General features: G+C 44.0%; 1 protein-coding gene across 1 annotated transcript in view; it reads right to left on the bottom strand.

Moving 5' to 3' along the window:
* LOC144515927 (leucine-rich repeat and fibronectin type III domain-containing protein 1-like protein) overlaps positions 1–19,788 on the bottom strand; it is a 191,640-nt gene that overhangs the window by 64,561 nt on the left and 107,291 nt on the right. The window contains exon 2 of the mRNA XM_078247125.1: positions 560–827. Coding sequence (XP_078103251.1) covers positions 560–827 — 268 coding nt within the window. The remainder of the gene's footprint in view (positions 1–559; positions 828–19,788) is intronic.

Here is a 19,788-nt window from a genome sequence, read left to right as displayed (position 1 = left end):
TGACTAATATTAAATCTTAAAAAATCTAAATGATTATAGTGTTGATTTTTGCGAGCATCTGTACCAAACAAAGATGTTTTCTGTAGTCTGTAGGATAGGATGTGTAGGCCGGGACGTCTCTGCTCTCAGATCGGTTCGACACATATATTTGCCTTTGACAAATATTGCGCCCGTCTGCGATTTGGATATTGCACTAGTCCATACTGCGATTTCGCTAAAATTGTGATTAATTGTGCAGCCCTACTAAGCATCGCCCAAAGCAACGGTGCCGCTGCAAAATAGCCTCGGGAAGGAACTTGTTTTGGTGGATCATGCTCGTTCAAAAGTTGTTTTAGACATCATATTGCACAAACTGTTTATTGACTCTTCATCTCATCTGTAGTTTTGGTAGACTCTTTACTGTATCATGTATGTTTATATTCTTCGTATTTACTGTGTACCTCTATGTTGTCTGGCAAGTTTAGGCTTTGCCAGGTCGTCGTTAAGTAAGAAAATGTAATTCTGATTCTAGCAGAAACCAGTGTCAAAGTCAACATGAATGTAAAAGTGCAGCTCTGACCAGGCTGGACATGTTGGCGAAGTCGCGGTGCCTCAGCGTGGTGATGAAGTTGTCCATGAGCCGCAGCTCGGCCGTCTGGCGGTCGATGTTGGGCGGGACGAAGAGGAGGCCCGTCTTGGCACACAGCACCGTGTAGGACGGCAGCAGGTTCTGGCAGGTGCAGCGCTTGGGACACAGCATGGAGGAGGAGCCGTGGGGGAGGGAGAACAGGAGGACCAGGAGGAGAGGGCCCAGCAGCGAGGAGACGGCGTCCATGGCTGCTCTCCGTCTGCAACACACAAAACACAACAGCGGCATGAGTCAGTTCAAAATCCTGCACTTAACGTATCAAAAGTAAAAGTACTCAATGCAGGAAATGCCTCACATTTTAAATACGGGAAAGGATCAGTTGTGTGTGTAACGGTCTAATCATCTCAGCTGGACTTGTAGGCCGTTATATTGTTGGGTAGCTTAATTCATAATAAAACATCAGACTTTATAAGCTATATATGTTTTGTGTGGAAGAATCTCAATGTGTAAAGTAACTAAAGCTGTCAGATGAATGAAGTGGAGTAAAAAGTACAGTATTTCTCTCTGAAATGTGAACGTTGAAAAGCGGAGTAGAAGCAGAAAATGGCATGAAAAGAAAAGACTCAAGTAAAGTACAAGTACCTCCAGTTTGTGCTTAAGTACGGTACAAAGTACTTGAGTAAATGTACTTAGTTACATTCCACCACTGCCCAAATCGTCGCTCCTTTATTTTATTTAAAGATGCTGTTGTTCGGCAAAGATCGTCATCTTTCCTCCACTGCTGTATGACTTTATAAAAGGAAAATGATTCCACACATGCGACACAGACTGTGAGATAACAGCTGCAGGAAATGTGGAGTTACTGCGTAAATCAGGACATTTTCTATGCTTTTACAAACTTTTTTTTTGCGGCGTATAAGAACATAGAAATCCTTCCTTTATGCTTTTCCCGGGCTCTGCAGACACGGGGAGCCCAGAATCTCCAGGAGAAAAAAAAAAAAGTCTAATAAATGCTTCATGAAAGAGCGGGGGATGAATTAAGAGGGCCAGCAGGCGGGGAGGCAGCTCATACAGCTCTCAAACAGGATGTTTAAAAAATCCTGCAAGGGCAGCCAAAATAACTTCCAGGTTTGAATTTGAACTACGAAATGCTTCGCCCCAAATCCTCGCTCCTTTATTTGATTTCGTTGGGCAAAGATAGTCATCTTTCCTCCAATGCTGTATGACTTTATAACAGGAAGATTATTCCGCCCATGCGAGATAACCGCTGCAGAAAATGTATCAGGACATTTTTTTTTTTTTTATGCTTTTACAAACTTTGTTTGCGGCGATTAATAAAATAGAAATCCTTCCCTTGTGCTTCTCCCCAGCATTTTCAGAATAAAATGTGCATTAATGCTTCATGAGAGAGGGAAGGGCGAATAAAGAGGGCCGGCAGGAGGGGAGGCAAACGCAGAGAGAGAGAAGAAAATAAGTTTGTTGGGGCAACAGTTTTGGATCTTTTTCTGCTGAGTAAGTTGTCCTGGCAAAGTGAAAGCAAACATCACTTACATGACCAATTAAGCTCACTGCACTCTCATGATTACAACCCTAGGAGAACATTAGAGAACACAGATTATCCTCTGCACGATTATCTGCCTCACTTCATAAATTTCATGGATGTTTTTGTGCATAAAAATGAGACCGAGCTTCCCCAGCCAAGGCAATAAAGGAATACATTTACACCGATATAGATTTCTCTCCATTCGGTTTGCGCGTTTAGCTCAGCGGAGCCCTGAATCAATTCGCACGAGGGGGAAAAAAAAGAAAGAGGCACACAAGCGGGAGTGACATGCAAAAGGAAGGCATGCACACAAACTCATTCATTCATTCCTCCGTCGCATGGGTGCACACTCCCACATTCACACGCTCTCTGAAAAGTTCCCCTGACTTAGATGCTGAGTGACTGGAGGAAGGTCGATTGCGAATAACAGCGGAAAGAGACACGCTCTCTTTTATTTACCGTGCTGAAATATTCAAACTGTCCCTCGACTGCAGAGCAGAATACAAGACAGGAAGTGCGCACGTGTCCTCATGACAGGGCGGGGGGTGGGGGTGCAGGATACGGGGCTAAATGTGAGGAAGTAATGGGAGAGATGGAATGGAATGAGATAAATTCAGTGGAAATGATCGGGAGACTTTCAAAAAAGACCAACTGAGACTACACTCAAATGTCAACGGGTAATTGGAGAGTGTAGTGCACGTGAAGGGAGCGCGAGCGCCGAAGACTTGCAGGCAATAACGAGCGACAACTGGAACTAACAGGTTTGTCACTTGAGTGAGAATATTTAAAAGCCTCGCGGAAGTTCACTCAAGGTGAACACAAAGTTTTAGCCGTGATCACTGTGAGGTCACACCGCCACACAAAAACTCACGACAAAGTGCCAGTAGTGGTTGGAAGAAGTATTCAGATCCTTTACTTCAGTAAAAGTACTAATACTACACTGGGAATTTTCTCCAGTGCAAGTTAAGGCCCAGACACACAGAGCCGACGACCAAACGACCAGTGTCCCCGAGTTGGTCCAAAACGTTCCTCAGAACACACCGAAGAGACGAGACGTAATACGTCTCCATAACAGCAGGCGGCGCTAATCTGTATTGTCGCCCAAAAATGAAAACCGGCAGCTGATTGGACGAACGCGTCACGTGGGTCTGGTTTCACCGGAAATTCAAAGCCAGACTGTCATGGCGGCTCGTTGAGAATACGATCTCATGTTGTCCTAAAATAGTTCACCGAAACGTGTTTCTGAAAACATTTGAAGAGAGAAATAAGCCGTGCAGTCGCTGAATCTGTCTTCATTTCAGATCAACAATAGAGTCAGATTTTGAGAGACTCTAGTCACGCTCATCCCGCTCCCTGTTTCTGGGTTAGCTCTCCACCAATCAGATGGGTCATTTGAGTCTGACTGCCGGCAGTGCCCGCCCCGCCGATTATACATGTCAAATCAGCCGAAATGAAGGCTGACGGCCCCTCGGAGGGACGACGGCACGGAGCACTAAGAACGGACTCGAGTCACCGACCTCGCCAGACTGTCCAACGGACGATTATCGGCCCTGTGTGTCCGGGCCTTTAAAGTCCGGCGGATGTTAAAGGGATGGTGCGGAGTAATTTCACCCTCGGATCCTTCGCACCACCACCTCGAGCCAAACACCCCCCAAAAGCTTTTTTTCCCTTAGTCTAACATTGGGCGAGTTAGCGCTATCAGCCGAATGGCTTAGTGCAGGAGCTGATGGATCGAAAAGGTGTATCCCGTAAATTACCCCACTAATAATGCCTGGAATGGTACCAAACTTCTACAGTAGTACAAATAGGTTCTGTACTCATAAAACGAGGCATTGGAAAGTTTGTAAGTACACCAGGAGTTTATTTAAATAGCACTTGCTTAATGGCTTTGGTCTCTACGGGCAGCCGGCGGTGAGACGGCAGTAAGACGAGTGCTTAGGGACCGTCTACAAACTACAACACCGAAAAGAGATACAACCAAAATATGTATTGATTTAATGATTAAATAAGGTAGTGTCTCCAAACTTACCTCAATTATAACTTGTCTCCTGCTAGTTGTACTACAGCACCTACTTTTTAAAAATAAGTTAAATTAATAAACAAAAATGTATATTATGCTTGAGTAAATGAAACCCAAAATAAAATAAAAAAACTGGTAAAAAAAAAAAAAAATATTGAAAAAAAAAAAAAAATCACAGAGAGAGTCCGTTACAGCCCGACTCTGGAGATAAAACTGAGATTATATTCACTTATATTCCAGTTTATGTTCTGCTTTGAATTGCTATTTTGGGGCTGGCTAAAACCTTTTTTTGAGGGGGCGCCAAAAATGTCACTATGCAGAAAACTGGTATGGAAAAAAGTATCGTTCAGGAACCGGTATCGAAGTCAGGGTATCGGTATAAGTATGGAAACTTTTTTTAAAACGATACCCAGCCCTAATCAAGGCCCGTATGCGATTATCTTCAGATTATTTTTGCAGCAGAGGTTTCGGGTGGAATGTGTTGCTGCGTCTCTCGGGAACGCTGCTGCTCTGAGAACAGATTTCATTCGTTAAGTCAGGTCAGCTCAGCGTGAGAAAAATGCCAAGCAGCTCTTCTCCATCTCTGTCGTCCTCTCCGCCGTCCTTTCATCACCCTCTCTCTCGACTTAGAGCGCTTCTCATTTCAAATCGCGTCGCTCCGTTTCTCCATCCCTCCACCTGCATCCTCCCGTCAACTCTTTTTCGGCTGTATTGTGTCACATCTCTCTCTCGGTCTCCCTCTCTTCCGACACACAAAACATCCCTCCATTCGTCTCTCCGGCCATCCTCTCATCACTCTTTTCCTCCGTCTGAACCACTGCCTCAATCCATCCCTTTGTATCTGTTCCTCCGTCTGTCACTATAAGATCATTTATTCCTCCGTGTCTCCACATCACCGTAGCTGAGGGGACATTATTCGTTTCCAACATGAGACGATAATGAAACGTATGACTGAAAGTGGACGTGTTGATTTACATGCCGACTGGGTTTAGTGTCTTCGTGGGCCCTGCGTAGAAAAAACACTGACTTCCAAACATTCAGAGGCGCTAATGTGAGCATGGCGTGGGGGGGGGGCGCAGCCGATCCCAGCTCACACTGAGCAGGAGGCGGAAGAAGTCCTCTCAAATATTATCACTAAGTTACAGAACTAAGCAATAGAGACACACTCCTGGCCCTGTGAGGATATACTTAAACACAGCGGTGTGCTAACTTCAGCATCATAACGTGCTGCTAATGACGATGTGTGTGTGTGTGTGTGTGTGTGTGTGTGTGTGTGTGTGCGTGCAGACCCAAAAGATTGGGAACCGCTGGCCTAGAAGTCTTGTAGTAGTAGGATTGCTGACCAAACCAACTTTAAAATTGACAGTTCAGTTGTTTGAAATAATTACCAATATCTACTTTTATAAAACAAATAGTGGTATACATTTGGAACACGGGGGGGAGGGGGGGCATCCAATCAAAAAAGTTGGATAAAAGGATAAAATGGATAGAAAGGCCATTTCCGTTCAAATCAACGTAGCAGAATGGTCAGAGCAGCAGCCATTTATTGTCATTATGTGTACCATTGCCATGGTAACGTATAAACTCCCGATAATAAGCCGACTTCTGGCAAGTCGCGGAGCTGAGTTTTACAATAACGGACGGACAAACGAACAGCCGAGTAGTAATGTTCCGAGGCAGAGAGCCAGCCGCTAAATGAGTCAACTTAACTTCATGCTTCATCCACACAAAGCACGTTGCTATCGCCACGAGTGACAGCTTCATTAAGGCTTGTTTTCTGTGAACTTTGTGGCGAGGGGGTAACGTTAAGGCGGAATTAGCAAGCTAACGTTAGCTAACTAACACCGGCTGGATGGCTTGCTGGTTCCGCAGTGCTTTCATGCTGCATCGGTTACAGAGAATGAGCTGAAGAGCGAGCTGGGTCTAACGTTAGCGGTCCGCTGACCCACTGCCGCTGGGTCTAATGTTAGCGGTCCGCTGACCCACTGCCGCTGGGACTAACATTAGCGGTCCGCTGAGCCACTGGGTGTAACGTTAGCGGTCCGCTGACCCACTGGGTCTAACGTTAGCGGTCCGCTGACCCACTGGGTCTAACGTTAGCAGTCCGCTGACCCACTGCTGCTGGGTCTAATGTTAGCGGTCTGCTGACCCACTGCTGCTGGGTCTAATGTTAGCGGTCTGCTGACCCACTGGGTCTAATGTTAGCGGTCCGCTGACCCACTGCTGCTGGGTGTAATGTTAGCGGTCCGCTGACCCACTGGGTCTAATGTTAGCGGTCCGCTGACCCACTGCTGCTGGGTGTAATGTTAGCGGTCTGCTGACCCACTGGGTCTAATGTTAGCAGTCTGCTGACCCACTGCTGCTGGGTGTAATGTTAGCGGTCCGCTGACCCACTGCTGCTGGGTGTAACGTTAGCGGTCCGCTGACCCACTGGGTCTAACGTTAGCGGTCCGCTGACCCACTGGGTCTAACGTTAGCGGTCCGCTGACCCACTGGGTCTAACGTTAGCAGTCCGCTGACCCACTGCTGCTGGGTCTAATGTTAGCAGTCTGCTGACCCACTGCTGCTGGGTCTAACGTTAGCGGTCCGCTGACCCACTGGGTCTAACGTTAGCAGTCCGCTGACCCACTGCTGCTGGGTCTAATGTTAGCGGTCTGCTGACCCACTGCTGCTGGGTCTAACGTTAGCAGTCTGCTGACCCACTGCTGCTGGGTCTAATGTTAGCAGTCTGCTGACCCACTGCTGCTGGGTCTAACGTTAGCGGTCCGCTGACCCACTGGGTCTAATGTTAGCGGTCCGCTGACCCCTTAACTGAAAGAGAGATGGAGCAGGGACCCCCTATTACATATATTTCATAAAATTAAGTTGCATATTAATTTGGGCCTACAGTAAAGCCTAAAGCCTTTAAACATACGTTTTTTGCACAGAATACTAAGCTATTCAAATAGCCTAATAATTGTTGGCATGATTTTATAAATCATGTTTTAATTATAATATATACATACATACATATATGTGGCACACATCTGTAGATGGCCTTAGTGACTACACTGATGGCAAACTAAAGATGGCGCAAGATGAATATTCATACAATCCCAAATATTTCACTGGATTAGAGAAAGGTGATCCGCCGGTGGTGTTTGAGGAAATGTCAGAGAACGGAATGAGGGGAACAGGAATGCCTGTACAAAATGTTATGGCAATCCATCTTGTTGTCGGGGAGATATTTCAGTCTGACAAAGTGGTGGACCGACCCATATAATAAAAAAAAATATTTTGTGTGAGATGTACCGATACCCTTTTCTTTCTCGTCCCGATACCTGTACTTGCCTATAAGCCAATACAGAGTACATATCGGATACCTGATAACCCTGTATGCATGTGATAGGATTGCTATGATTGTTGAACTTTTGCTTTTATCATCTGGTTTGACAGTTTAAAAGAAAAGAACATTAATAACTGCTTTAAAGTAGGGCTGCACGATATGGGAGAAAGAGTCATATTGCGATTGACAATACTGCGATATAGTGGCATCGTGACATGTCTACTTGCTTGATTATCAAGGAACATGCACACAATACTAACATTTTGAAGAAAAAAAATAAGAAATACATAAACATAATAATTTATTTGATATAGCACCTTTTACAGACAGAGTCAAAGTGCTTCACACAATACACAAACAAATACAATACCGAGGAAGGTAAAAGATTGAAAGACTAAATATGTGCAAGAGTATCAGAGTGTCACGCACACAGCAAACTTTTTCTTTTCTTTTTTTCACTTTTTGACATGTTGAACGGTTTCCTCATAGAACATGGGATTGATTGGTCACGATAAGTGGGAATAAGCACAGACGGGGCAGCAGCCATGGTAGGCCAACACAGCGGCCTTGTTAAACGTGTGCAAGCAGTAGCTCCGCAAGCGAAATCCATCCACTGTAGCATCCACAGAGAGGCTCTCGCAGCCAAAAGAATGCCTCCTGATCTGAAAGCTGTTCTGGATGAAGCAGTAAAAACTGTCAATTCCATCAAGGCCCGCCCACTGAATTCAAGACTGTTTTCAGTTTTACGCGACGAGATGGGCAGTGAGCACCGACAATTGCTGCTCCATACCGAGGTCCGGTGGCTGTCAAGAGGGAAGGTGCTCGCACGGCTTTAGGAGTTGCGAGATGAGGTGGGACCGTTTCTACTTGACACCAAGTTCGACCTTTCTGGCCGATTCAATGATGCAGACTGGCTTGCCAAGTTGGCATATCTGTCTGACATTTTTGAGCACTTGAATGGACTAAATAGGAGCCTACGGGGGAAGTCGGTTACGGATGGGGATGTGGGCCAGGCGCGTTGAGGAGGCCAACTATGACTCATTTCCAAGTCTTTCTGATTTTTTAGACAGCTTAGACATGCACCTTTCAAGTGCCGTGCAAGATGATGTCAGACAGCACCTGCACCTGCTGAAAACTCAGCTACGGATTTATTTCCCAACTCCCGACAATACAGTGAACTGGATAAGAAATCCGTTTGCCACCCTGGATGACAAACCTCACCTCCAGAGAGCAAGACAGCCTGGCCAAACTGTCCTGTGACAGTGCTTTAAAAACTGACTTTTCGGAGAGATGCCTGCCTGCTTTTTGGCTGAAAGTTGCCACAGAATACCCCGAGCTGTCCGACAATGCCCTGAAGCGGATTGTGCCTTTTCCAACCACTTACCTCTGTGAATCAGGATTTTCATCCCTGGTGTGAAGACCATGTTGAAGACAAAAGTATCGGAACAGACTTAATATTGAGCCAGATCTCGGATTGACGCTGTCGTCACTGGAACCCGACATCCAGAAATTAACGTCTGCAAAGCAACATCATCCATCTCATTAGGTGACCATTTATTTATTTCTTTGTTTGTTTTTAATATAGGCCTGTATTAGACGGACGACAAAAAGAGGAAGGGAAAGATGTGGAGCGGGACAGAGGGGGATATTAGCTTCATATAGGGCTTTTTACAACTTTTTTAAAATGTTTAACCAAGTAGGCCTATACTGTGTTTTCATTAAATGTGTAAATGTTGACATTTTTACTATATCCTGTGTTCTTATTACTGTATAGATTTAATACTCCATTGCTATGGAAATAAGCCTGTTGTTCAAAAGGATCCTGATAATGCCCTCGGGCGCTTGATTAAATAAATAAATGAAATATGTGGCAGCCGTTTACGTGTGCAGTAAACGTTCTTTTAACGAGCCTGTTGTACTGATGCGATGACCAGTTATAGTTTTAGTGCTAGTAGGCTTATTAAGAGGTGCAGATTACTTCAGGCAGGACTGTGTGTAGGCTATACATATTTTAATATGCGTGTGGTCCACACACACAAAAAGTTTGAAGGCCTACCTCTATCTGTAAAGTGTCTCGAGATAACTCTTGTTATGATTTGATACTATAAATAAAACTGAATTGAAATTGAATGGAAATGGAGGAAAGGGGAGATGGACAGGGTTTTTGTAGAGGAAAGGATGGGAGGAGGGGTGGGAGGAGGAGGAGGTTGGTGAAAGAGGAGGCTGAGCAGGGGTGGGTGGGGAGGGGAGAAGGGACGGATGAGACACAAGAGAAGGTAGAAAAACAGACAATTTACGTTACAGACGTTGCATTTTCCGTCCAGTTGGTGGGGATGTTGTGCTACGTCTTTAGGAACACGCGCGCACACACACACACACACACACACACACACACACACACACACACACGCAAACATGCATGTTCTCTCTCTCTCGCTCTCAAGGCTGAGAGGAAAGGGAGGCCATTGTGCTACAGCGAACTGGAACATAGACAGAGACGGACAGGTGGGTTGGAGCACTTTACCTTTATCACCCTGTAAATAAAATATTCTGGACTCATTTATTTTGTGTCTCCATACACTCCACAGCTGTCATTATCTGGTGCATGCTCTTGCCGCTGTATCCCAGAACACACACTCCCTTTAATGCGTTCTACATCACATGCTGCTGTGTGGCCGGCACATGTCACCTGTCACACGTATACGGAATAAATCACCACTTTGCTGTCCTCTTGTTCAAGTCCTACTTTCCCTTGTATTCAATCTTCCTGCTGTATGCTTATAGCATCTAGGCTACATCTATCAGATAGTACGCTCATATACTCATTGTTGGTTTTACTGCTATTCAATTATTTACTTGTTTTTTTACTAAGGGATTAGTGTTTTGGTAACCTTGCTGTGTTGTTTGTTCAATAACATCTATGTATGTATGTATGTTGTATGTCTGTATGTATGTTTGTGATGGTAATGGCAGCAGCATGGGTGTTGGTCCAAGCTAAACCTTCCACATTGCGGAACAATAAAGTTGATCTTATCTTATTTGCAACAGCCAGTACGTTTTGGGAGAAGCCTAATGCCGCCCAGATTACATTTAATCCATACAACGACAAGACGTGTTTAATCAAAAGTAGCTGCCAAGAAGGGCTGGGTTGAAATAATTGATTCTCCAATTAACATCGATCTTTGTTTGAGTGATCTGATATTGATTAATACAATCCCAAAATCGATCCGTTAAAGTGCTCATATTATGCTCATTTTCAGGTTCATAATTGTATTTAGAGGTTGTATCAGAATAGGTTTACATGGTTTAATTTTCAAAAAATGAAAAGTGTTTGTTGTACTGCACATTGCTGCAGCTCCTCTTTTCACCCTGTGTGTTGAGCTCTCTGTTTTAGCTACAGAGTGAGGCATCACACTGCTGTAACATCTTTGTTGGGAGTCGCACATGCTCAGTAGCTAGGTAAGGACTACTAGCCAGTCAGAAGCAGAGTATGAGGGCGTGTCCTGACAGTACCTAGGTAAGGACTACTAGCCAGTCAGAAGCAGAGTATGAGGGCGTGCCCTGACAGTAGCTAGGTAAGGACTACTAGCCAGTCAGAAGCAGAGTATGAGGCGTGTCCTGACAGTACCTAGGTAAGGACTACTAGCCAGTCAGAAGCAGAGTATGAGGGCGTGCCCTGACAGTAGCTAGGTAAGGACTACTAGCCAGTCAGAAGCAGAGTATGAGGGCGTGCCCTGACAGTAGCTAGGTAAGGACTACTAGCCAGTCAGAAGCAGAGTATGAGGGCGTGCCCTGACAGTACCTAGGTAAGGACTACTAGCCAGTCAGGAGCAGAGTATGAGGGCGTGCCCTGACAGTAGCTAGGTAAGGACTACTAGCCAGTCAGAAGCAGAGTATGAGGGCGTGCCCTGACAGTACCTAGGTAAGGACTACTAGCCAGTCAGGAGCAGAGTATGAGGGCGTGCCATGCTAGCAGCTAGGTGAGCATTATAACATGTGTTCCAAAGTGACCACGTTTGTCTCTGAAGTAAAGGCTGGACTACAACAGAGCTGTTTGGAGCAGATTGTGAACAGTGTTTTCTGTTGCAGATGGCTCACTTTAACTAAAATTCAAATCCTGAGGTAGTGAAGAAGCATTAGGCAACAAGCAATAACTTTGCAGCATTAAAGTCAACAGTCAGCCGCACAGAGCTTATCTTGCATGGCTAACTTTCTCTCGACTGTCTATTAATAAAAGGCACTTGTCCTCAACGTTAATACTGACGGACAAATCTTTCAATGCATGACACTTTTTAAACACTCGTCTTGTGCTAAATCGTTGTGCAACTAATCCAGCCAACATCAGTTACAGAATTTCAATATTTGTATTTTTTTTTTAAACTGGGTTGCACAGCTCACTTTCACAGCGCCTTTAAAAGAAGATGAAGTTATACTAACTGACTGAAGTTAAGGAGAAGATGCTAACTCCATGCGAAGGAAGAGGGATACGATAACAAATGCAACACTTCACTTGTAATACTGTCTGTAAATAGCAGTTTAAATAGGATTATTTGATTTCTTTTTATCGTACAATACTAATTGTCAACTTTTTCTTAAATTGTCTCACAAAAGTTGGTATTAGATGTATTCTTGTGATGTAAAATGTCCATCGCTTGAGCTCTCGTTTTACATTATAAACAGTCTTGTAATGTTCCCGTTGTGAAAGTACTGTCTGACTCATGTGTCAGAGAGTACTTTGCAGACTGATCATGACCCGCTCACAGCAGGAGATATGAATCAAGCTGAACACTTCTGCCACATTTGTCGGTCTGTCTGTCTGTCTGTTTATCCGTCTGTCTGTGTCTGTCTGTCTGTTTATGTGCGTTACTGTCTGTGTGTGGGTGGGTGTGTGTGTGTGTGTTTTCTGTCTGTCTGTCTGTCTGTCTATTTATCCATCTGTCTATGTGTCTGTCTGTCTCTGTGCATTACTGTCTGTGTGTGTTGTCTGTCTGTCTGTCTGTCTGTTCATCCATCTGTCTATGTGTCTGTCTGTCTCTGTGCGTTAGCCTGTCTGTGTGCGTGTGTGTGTGTGTGTGTGTGTGTGTGTGTGTGTGTGTGTGTGTGTGTGTGTGTGTTGTCTGTCTGTCTGTCTGTTTATCCATCTGTCTATGTGTCTGTCTCTGTGCGTTAGCCTACTGTCTGTGTGCGTGTGTGTTGTCTGTCTGTCTGTATGTGTCTGTCTCTGTGCATGTCTGTCTATGTGTCTGTCTGTCGGTCTGTCTGTGTGTGGGTCTGTCTGTCTGTCTGTCTATGTCTGTCTCACAGTGCTCCTCTGCCACAGCCAGCCTGTTGTTGATACTGCATGAATGATGCATTTCAAATGGGATTAAAATCAATAATAACTGACATCCACAGGGCCAGCTGCTGCTGCAGCACTGGTGGAGGATGTCTAAACAGCATTCATTCATTTTTATACAGCCTGTGTGTTAGCATTCATACCAATGACATGCTGAGACGTCTACAGACAGAAGGCTGCTGCATGTACAGGACGCTGAATGTATGTAGGCTAATAATGTGTGTAATCTGCTATTGTTTGCAGGAGCCCCATTAGCCTCTGCTAATGAGGATGTAAATATCTCTGAAGTTCATGAATACACAAGAATCTGTACAAACCGAGTACATAGCGGGGCAAAAACTACTTTTGCGCGAGAGAAATATACAATTTGGCAAAAATGATTCCAGAAACTATTTCAGGTTTAACACAGGTGACATGAGCACATACCTGTTCTCCTCAACGTGCTGTTAAAACGGCTCCGTTCCCCGTTTGTATGCGCCGTCAGTTTGGCTAACGTTAGCCATGTTTCCTCAATTTCACCTTGTTGTCCTGCTGCTTTCATGTTTGTTAAATCCTCTCAGAAAGACGCTTGAGATCCTGAAAGCTTCTTCCCGAATCCGAATAACAAACACGGGAAGGACAAAAAAACAAAAACGGAAGCACAAAAAGACAGTTCTCTGATAAGCTAGTTAGCCATTTTGTCCGGAGAACCGCTCCCTCCAACGTTAAATCTGATGATTTTCACCAGAGGTTTGGTTGATAATAATAATAATAATAATAATAATAATAATAATAATAATAATAATAATAATAATAATATCCCGCGGCTAGCGAGCACCGCGAGATGTTTAATTTCGAGATTTTCTTCAAAAGGCAGACTTTTAAATATGTCGAAGATGTTTCACGTCGTTCATGCTGTTTAAAAGAAATACTAACTTCTGACAAATACCAGATGCCGAAAACAGTGGCCCGAAAACAGCCAATCACAGTGCAGCTGAGCAACTGGACAATCAGTCCCACGTGGGATCAAAGTAATGAATTATTTGGCCCTGTTCTGTTAATTAAAGTATTAAACTATAAAAACCTAAAAAAAAAAATTAAAAACAGCCTAAAACCAGAGGTGGAAAGTAACACATTACAATTACTTATGTTACTGTAGTTTTTTTGTGTAGGCCTACTTTTACTTTTTAAAGTAGTTTAAAAAATCTGTAATTTTACCGTTACTGAGTAATAACAACGAAATGACAAAAGGTCGCTTTGGCAAAGTGTCTGTCAACAAAGTCAAATTGAAAGCTGGAGATATCTTTGACTTTTTGTCACTTTTTTCAACACTTCAAAGGTCTGCAAAGCGAGACTATTGCCATGGTAACGTTAGTAGCTTTAAGTCTGAGAGAACGAGACGTTGTGACCGATAAGACCCGATCGGGAGGAGAAACGTTGGCGCCAGTGTCGGCGTTGCCAAAGGTCTCCTTTTGCGGCCGTTGAGACGGCAACACAACCCCGCAGACTCCAAACCAAAACGGGTCAGAAGAGTTTCCAAATGTCTCCTTGGTTTAGGAAACGCCAGAGCAGGGGGAATGAGAGGAGGAAACGCCAGAGCAGGGGGAACGAGAGGGGGAAACGCCAGAGCAGGGGGAATGAGAGGGGGAAACGTCAGAGTAGGGGGAATGAGAGGAGGAAACGCCAGAGCAGGGGGAACGAGAGGGGGAAACACCAGAGCAGGGGGAACGAGAGGGGGAAACGCCAGAGACTGAAGTATATACATATACTCAAAGAATATACAGTCATTGGGGTGTTTAATAGGCGCTGCATGGTCTCGGGGGACTTAGCTGAAAAGGATATTTCAAAGGGGGTACATTATTGTAAAAAGTTTAAGAACCACTGTTCTAAAAGATGAAAATGAAATGAAATAGTTGTTGACCACACCACGTACACATGTCCAAAGCCGAACCCTTTCATCTTCATGAGTGCTGTTCTTTCACAGAGCAGAGAACGTCCTACTGTCAGCCGCCGAGCAGCTCCACAGGAAGACTCTTTAATAATAGAGAGAAGGAACAGGGATTTATTTTAAACTATAGTCCAGCAAAGCAGCCATGTCCACGGCTAACTAAAGCACTTCTCCTCCGTTCCAGGCTGCAGCCTTGAGTTCATAATTTGCCCCGATTGTATGATTTGCTGATAAAATAAATTGGGAATGTAATGATGTTTCGGAGCAAACTTCTAAACTGTAACAATTTTCCTTAAGGAGCCTGCATGAATGCCGTACTCGTACTGCAGATACAGTTTAACGTAATGTCTAATGATGGGGATCTCACCAAAAACATGATTAAACTGGCGACATTGTTATTCAGAACTCAAATGTGTACCAGTGAAGACACCGCTGCAGTGTGACAGTGACATGCTCACATCAAGAATAGGTAGATGAAAAAATACAAGTTTACAACAGATGGAGAAAGCCATTAATGCTGCAAATGCCATGTCAGTGTCTGTCTGTGTTAGTGTGCGCGCGCGTGTGTGTGTGTGCACGCGTGTGTGGCAGTGTCTGTGTGTGCACGCGTGTGTGGCAGTGTCTGTGTGTGTGTATATGTATGTATGTATGTGTGTGCGTGTGTGGCAGTGTCTGTCTGTCTTTCTGTCTGCCTTTGTGTGCGTGTGTGTGCGTGTGTGTGTGTGTAAGAAAGCAGGAAAAAATTTGCCATTTCAATTAACATCAATCACTGTCATTTACACCGACGATGACATGTTCCACACAGCGACTGCATGTCATGGAAATTGTCTCTTATATTCAAATGTCATTTCATTTCTGCAGTCATCACTGTTACGCTCATTACAAGCCAGACTGGGTAAAGCTGGCAGCTCTGTACTTTAACTGTGAGCCGTAATCAATATCACTCAGTGCCATTTACACCAACGGGAGCATCTCATACTTTTTAATCTGTCATATTCCCAGTCATCGCTGCTGGTTATGTTTATAATTGTTTTTCCTACATTTGTTGCTGCTGCAATTATTGAATGTTTAATATGATGCCAGGAAAAACCCCATCACCATCCAAATCCTACCATCCCACCAGTCATTTCTAATCACACAAATCATACCAGAGTGACGTGGGAAACCAAGCGGCTATATTAAAAAAAACGTGTTGAGTTGTCGCAAGCGTCTTTCTCTCTGTCAACACTTTTTACCCAGATTTCTTCTGTTTTCTGACTGCAGCAGCATCTTTAGACTGAGACCTGCACCCCCGTTGGGACTCAGATGTGTCCACTCCACCGCCTGTGTCTTTTCCGCCTGAATTCCCTTTCTTCACTACCAAAAATACAGTCTCAGCCGGCAAAACACTCAATCCTTGTTTTTGTGGGATGTTTTGGCATCGAGACACAACTGGACAAGGTAAAAATACTGCTGTTAGGTCCCGATTCAGTTTGATTTCCGATTTGATTCAATATGGGTTGGATCAGAGATATTTCAGTAACATTATTCAGCATGACAAGGATTTTCTAGATCGTCTAGTTTCATGTGATACAAATAACTTTGAAACCTCTTAAAAGATCCATCGCGGGATTTTATGAATCAATATCGGATCGATGGATGAAATGAAGATCGATATGAATCGGAAAATCGATTTTTTTTTAAACCCAGCCGTAGTTAATCCCTAATTTATGTAAGAATCACTAACTACATCAAGACTTCTGGCTTGAGTACACGCTTAAACTTCGAAATGAGCCAAGTCAACGTTGGCACGAGATGTTCACCACCAGCAGGTTCAACCTTCAGAAATCCTCCAAGGCGCTTTGAAGTTAATCAGACTTCTGGGAAAATAAAACTCAATTATTACTATGAAGTGGCTGAGGTTCCAAGTGTCTCCAAGTAAGTACATTTACTCAGTACTGTACTTAAGTACAGATGTTACGGTAAAGGTACGTGTACGTGAGTCTTTTCTTTTCATGGCACTTTCTACTTCTACTCTGCGACATTTCCAGCCCAGACTCACGGCAGTTCGTGAAATGTTCACGTAATTTAATCTATTGATTGGTGTACACGGATGCGTTTATCTAGTTTGTTTTTTTTTCGTGATGGTCAGCACGTTTTTTTTAAACTAATGTATTTCAATGGGAAGCATCTTTCGTGATCACAGCACGATTCTTTCTGCAAGTCGGTGTGAGACTGGGTTGGGTAGCGAGTAGTATGAAAGCCCGAAAATGCATAGGGAGGTTGGTTGGGGGGGGTGGATGGGTCAAACAACACGGGACTTTCACCCAGGAGACTGGGGATCGTGTCCTGCGTGTCACGTTTCCTAAACCCAACCGTCCCGTTCTTCTTTACCTAAACCCAACTGTCCTGTTCTTCTTTATCTAAACCCAACCGTCCCGTTCTTCTTTACCTAAACCCAACTGTCCGTTCTTCTTTTCATAAACCCAACCGTCCTGTTCTTCTTTATCTAAACCCAACTGTCCCGTTCTTCTTTATAAACCCAACTGTCCCGTTCTTATTTTCCTAAACCCAACTGTCCCGTTCTTCTTTTACTAAACCCAACTGTCCCGTTCTTATTTTCCTAAACCCAACTGTCCCGTTCTTCTTGACCTAAACCCAACTGTCCCGTTCTTCTTTTACTAAACCCAACCGTCCCGTTCTTCTTTTCCTAAACCCAACCGTCCCTTTCTTGTCCCACGTGTCATGGAAACGTTAGCCCTCCCACGACCTTTTCCTTAACTTAAGGGGCCGTGTTCATTTCACGGAATTCTGTGAGATCAGGTTGTTCTTTTAATGTTATTATTGTGGAATCGTGCTGTAATCACGAAAGATGCTTCCCATTGAAATACATTAGTTTAAAAAACGTGCTGACCATCACGAAAAAAACGAGCTAAACATGTCCGTGTACACGAATCAATAGATTAAATTACGTGAACATTTCACAAACTGCAGTGAGACTGGGTTGACATCTCAGAAAGAAATATTGTACTTTTTACTCCACTACATTCATCTGACAGCTTTAGTTACTAGTTACTTTACACATTTTTTACACACAAAAATTATAAATCTGATGTTTTATTATAAATTAAACTAGCCAACAATATAACGGCTACAAGTCCAGCTGACATGATTAGACCGTTAAACACACAACTGTTTGGATCCTTTACACTTTCTACAATGTGAGGATTTTTCTGCATCGATTACTTTTACTTTTAATACTTTAAGTCATTTTCCTGATGATACTTTCATACGTTTACTTAAAGTAACATTTTCAATGCAGGACTTCACCTTGTAACATAGTATTTTTACAGTGTGGCATTAGTACTTTTACTTAAAGCTACAGTGCGCAGTTTCTGTCGCCCCCATGAGGAATTCTAAGTAATGACAACAAAACTGTCTGCGCGTCCACATGATACAAGCCTTCCGTGATCGCGCATGCGCCCCCCACCCCTTCCTCCACGCAGTTGCTAGTAGCCAAGGAGGACACGGAGGATTAAAAAAAACATGATGGACTCTTCAAAAGAGGTCATTATCTTCGCTCGAGTTTCTGCGCGGGAAAGTCACCGGACGCCACAATCTTCTGAACATAGTCACACTGAGAAATACAGAGAGAGTTGTGTGGAGCTGAGAGTCTTTGTTAGCTTTGTAGCAACTCATTTGGCAACGGCTTGAATGTAACGCACGTTTTTTAATATCAAAAAGTTACGCACTAAAGCTTTAAGTACAGGATCTGAATACTTCTTCCACCGCTGGCTCACGCTGTACCCATCGTTGTTAGCTGCTCATTCTTTTCTCTCTTTTCTCTGCCGTGATGGATATCTGAACGTTGCCATTCATATTAATGCCACTGCAGCCAGAATCAATCACTGTCCAGCAGCTGTGCTCACTGTGATCACAGCTCGCCAGCAGTGTGGAATCTGCCTCAAAAGGCTGCAGAGATCAAAGGCAGACACAAATCGGGTTTGCCTTTCATAAAAATTCAATTTAATAAGCCTTTGATCACGCACATCGCACTTCTCCAAATCAACGTTTTTTTTTTGGCTTTTGTCCAGAAAGCTCATTGTGTTTCGCTCCTGTTTGATCACAGGATTGCAGACAATCCGTGATTTGGTGTGTGTGTGTGTGTGTGTGTGTGTGTGTGTGTGTGTGTGTGTGTGTGTGTGTGTGAGACGCCGTTTGGAGCGGCGGGATAATGGGATGGAAGTTTACTGTTTGGCTTGGCTGTAGAACACCTCCACAGCCTGCACTCAGCAGCCCAGATCAATGTCGAGGTTTTATTTCCAGGAAAGGTAGACTAAAAAAAATACAAGCTGCTTCTCAGTAACACCTGACTGGCATCCAAACATATCTGGACAACAGTTGGAACTACACAGGATTTATTGTGCTCATAATCAAGGGCGGCCAAATGGTATTTGGCAACATTTCAAGGCCAATTGTGCGTTCAATTGCATTTCAAAGTTAAACAGCAATGGCTTGTGCAGATGTATTTCTGTATAGTCTCAATCAACAACAGCTCATTTACCGGATAATCGCCACCGGATGTTCCTCCGGATGCCCCTCACCTTGCAAAACTAGAAAACAAGAAACTTCGAGCTAGCAAGCTACACGCAGACAAGTTTCCAAGAAAATGTGGATGGTGCAACAAGGCAGGCCTGCTCGGTTCTTTCTGGGAATGATTGTTAAGATTTACAAAGAATATGTTCACGGCATTACCTCTCTAACTGGGACGTTATGGCAGCGATTGGTGGGATTGCTGTGGACAAAGTACACACGGAGATACACTGGTAAGAGCCAGTGAGGTTTAACCATGTAATTTAAATAGCTCACATTACTGTATTGTGTCAACATTACATTATTTATTACATTACATATCATTTAGCTGACGCTTTTATCCAAAGCGACTTACAATTAAGTCCAGCTGGGAGGAGGCCTCGGGGAGACCCAGGACTAGGTGGAGGGATTATATCTCCAACCTGGCCTGGGAACGCCTCGGGATCCCCCAGTCAGAGCTGGTTAATGTGGCTCGGGAAAGGGAAGTTTGGGGTCCCC

The sequence above is a fragment of the Sander vitreus genome, chromosome 3 (assembly GCF_031162955.1).
Source record: "Sander vitreus isolate 19-12246 chromosome 3, sanVit1, whole genome shotgun sequence".
NCBI lineage: Eukaryota > Metazoa > Chordata > Actinopteri > Perciformes > Percidae > Sander > Sander vitreus.
This window is presented reverse-complemented; position numbering and strand designations above follow the sequence as displayed.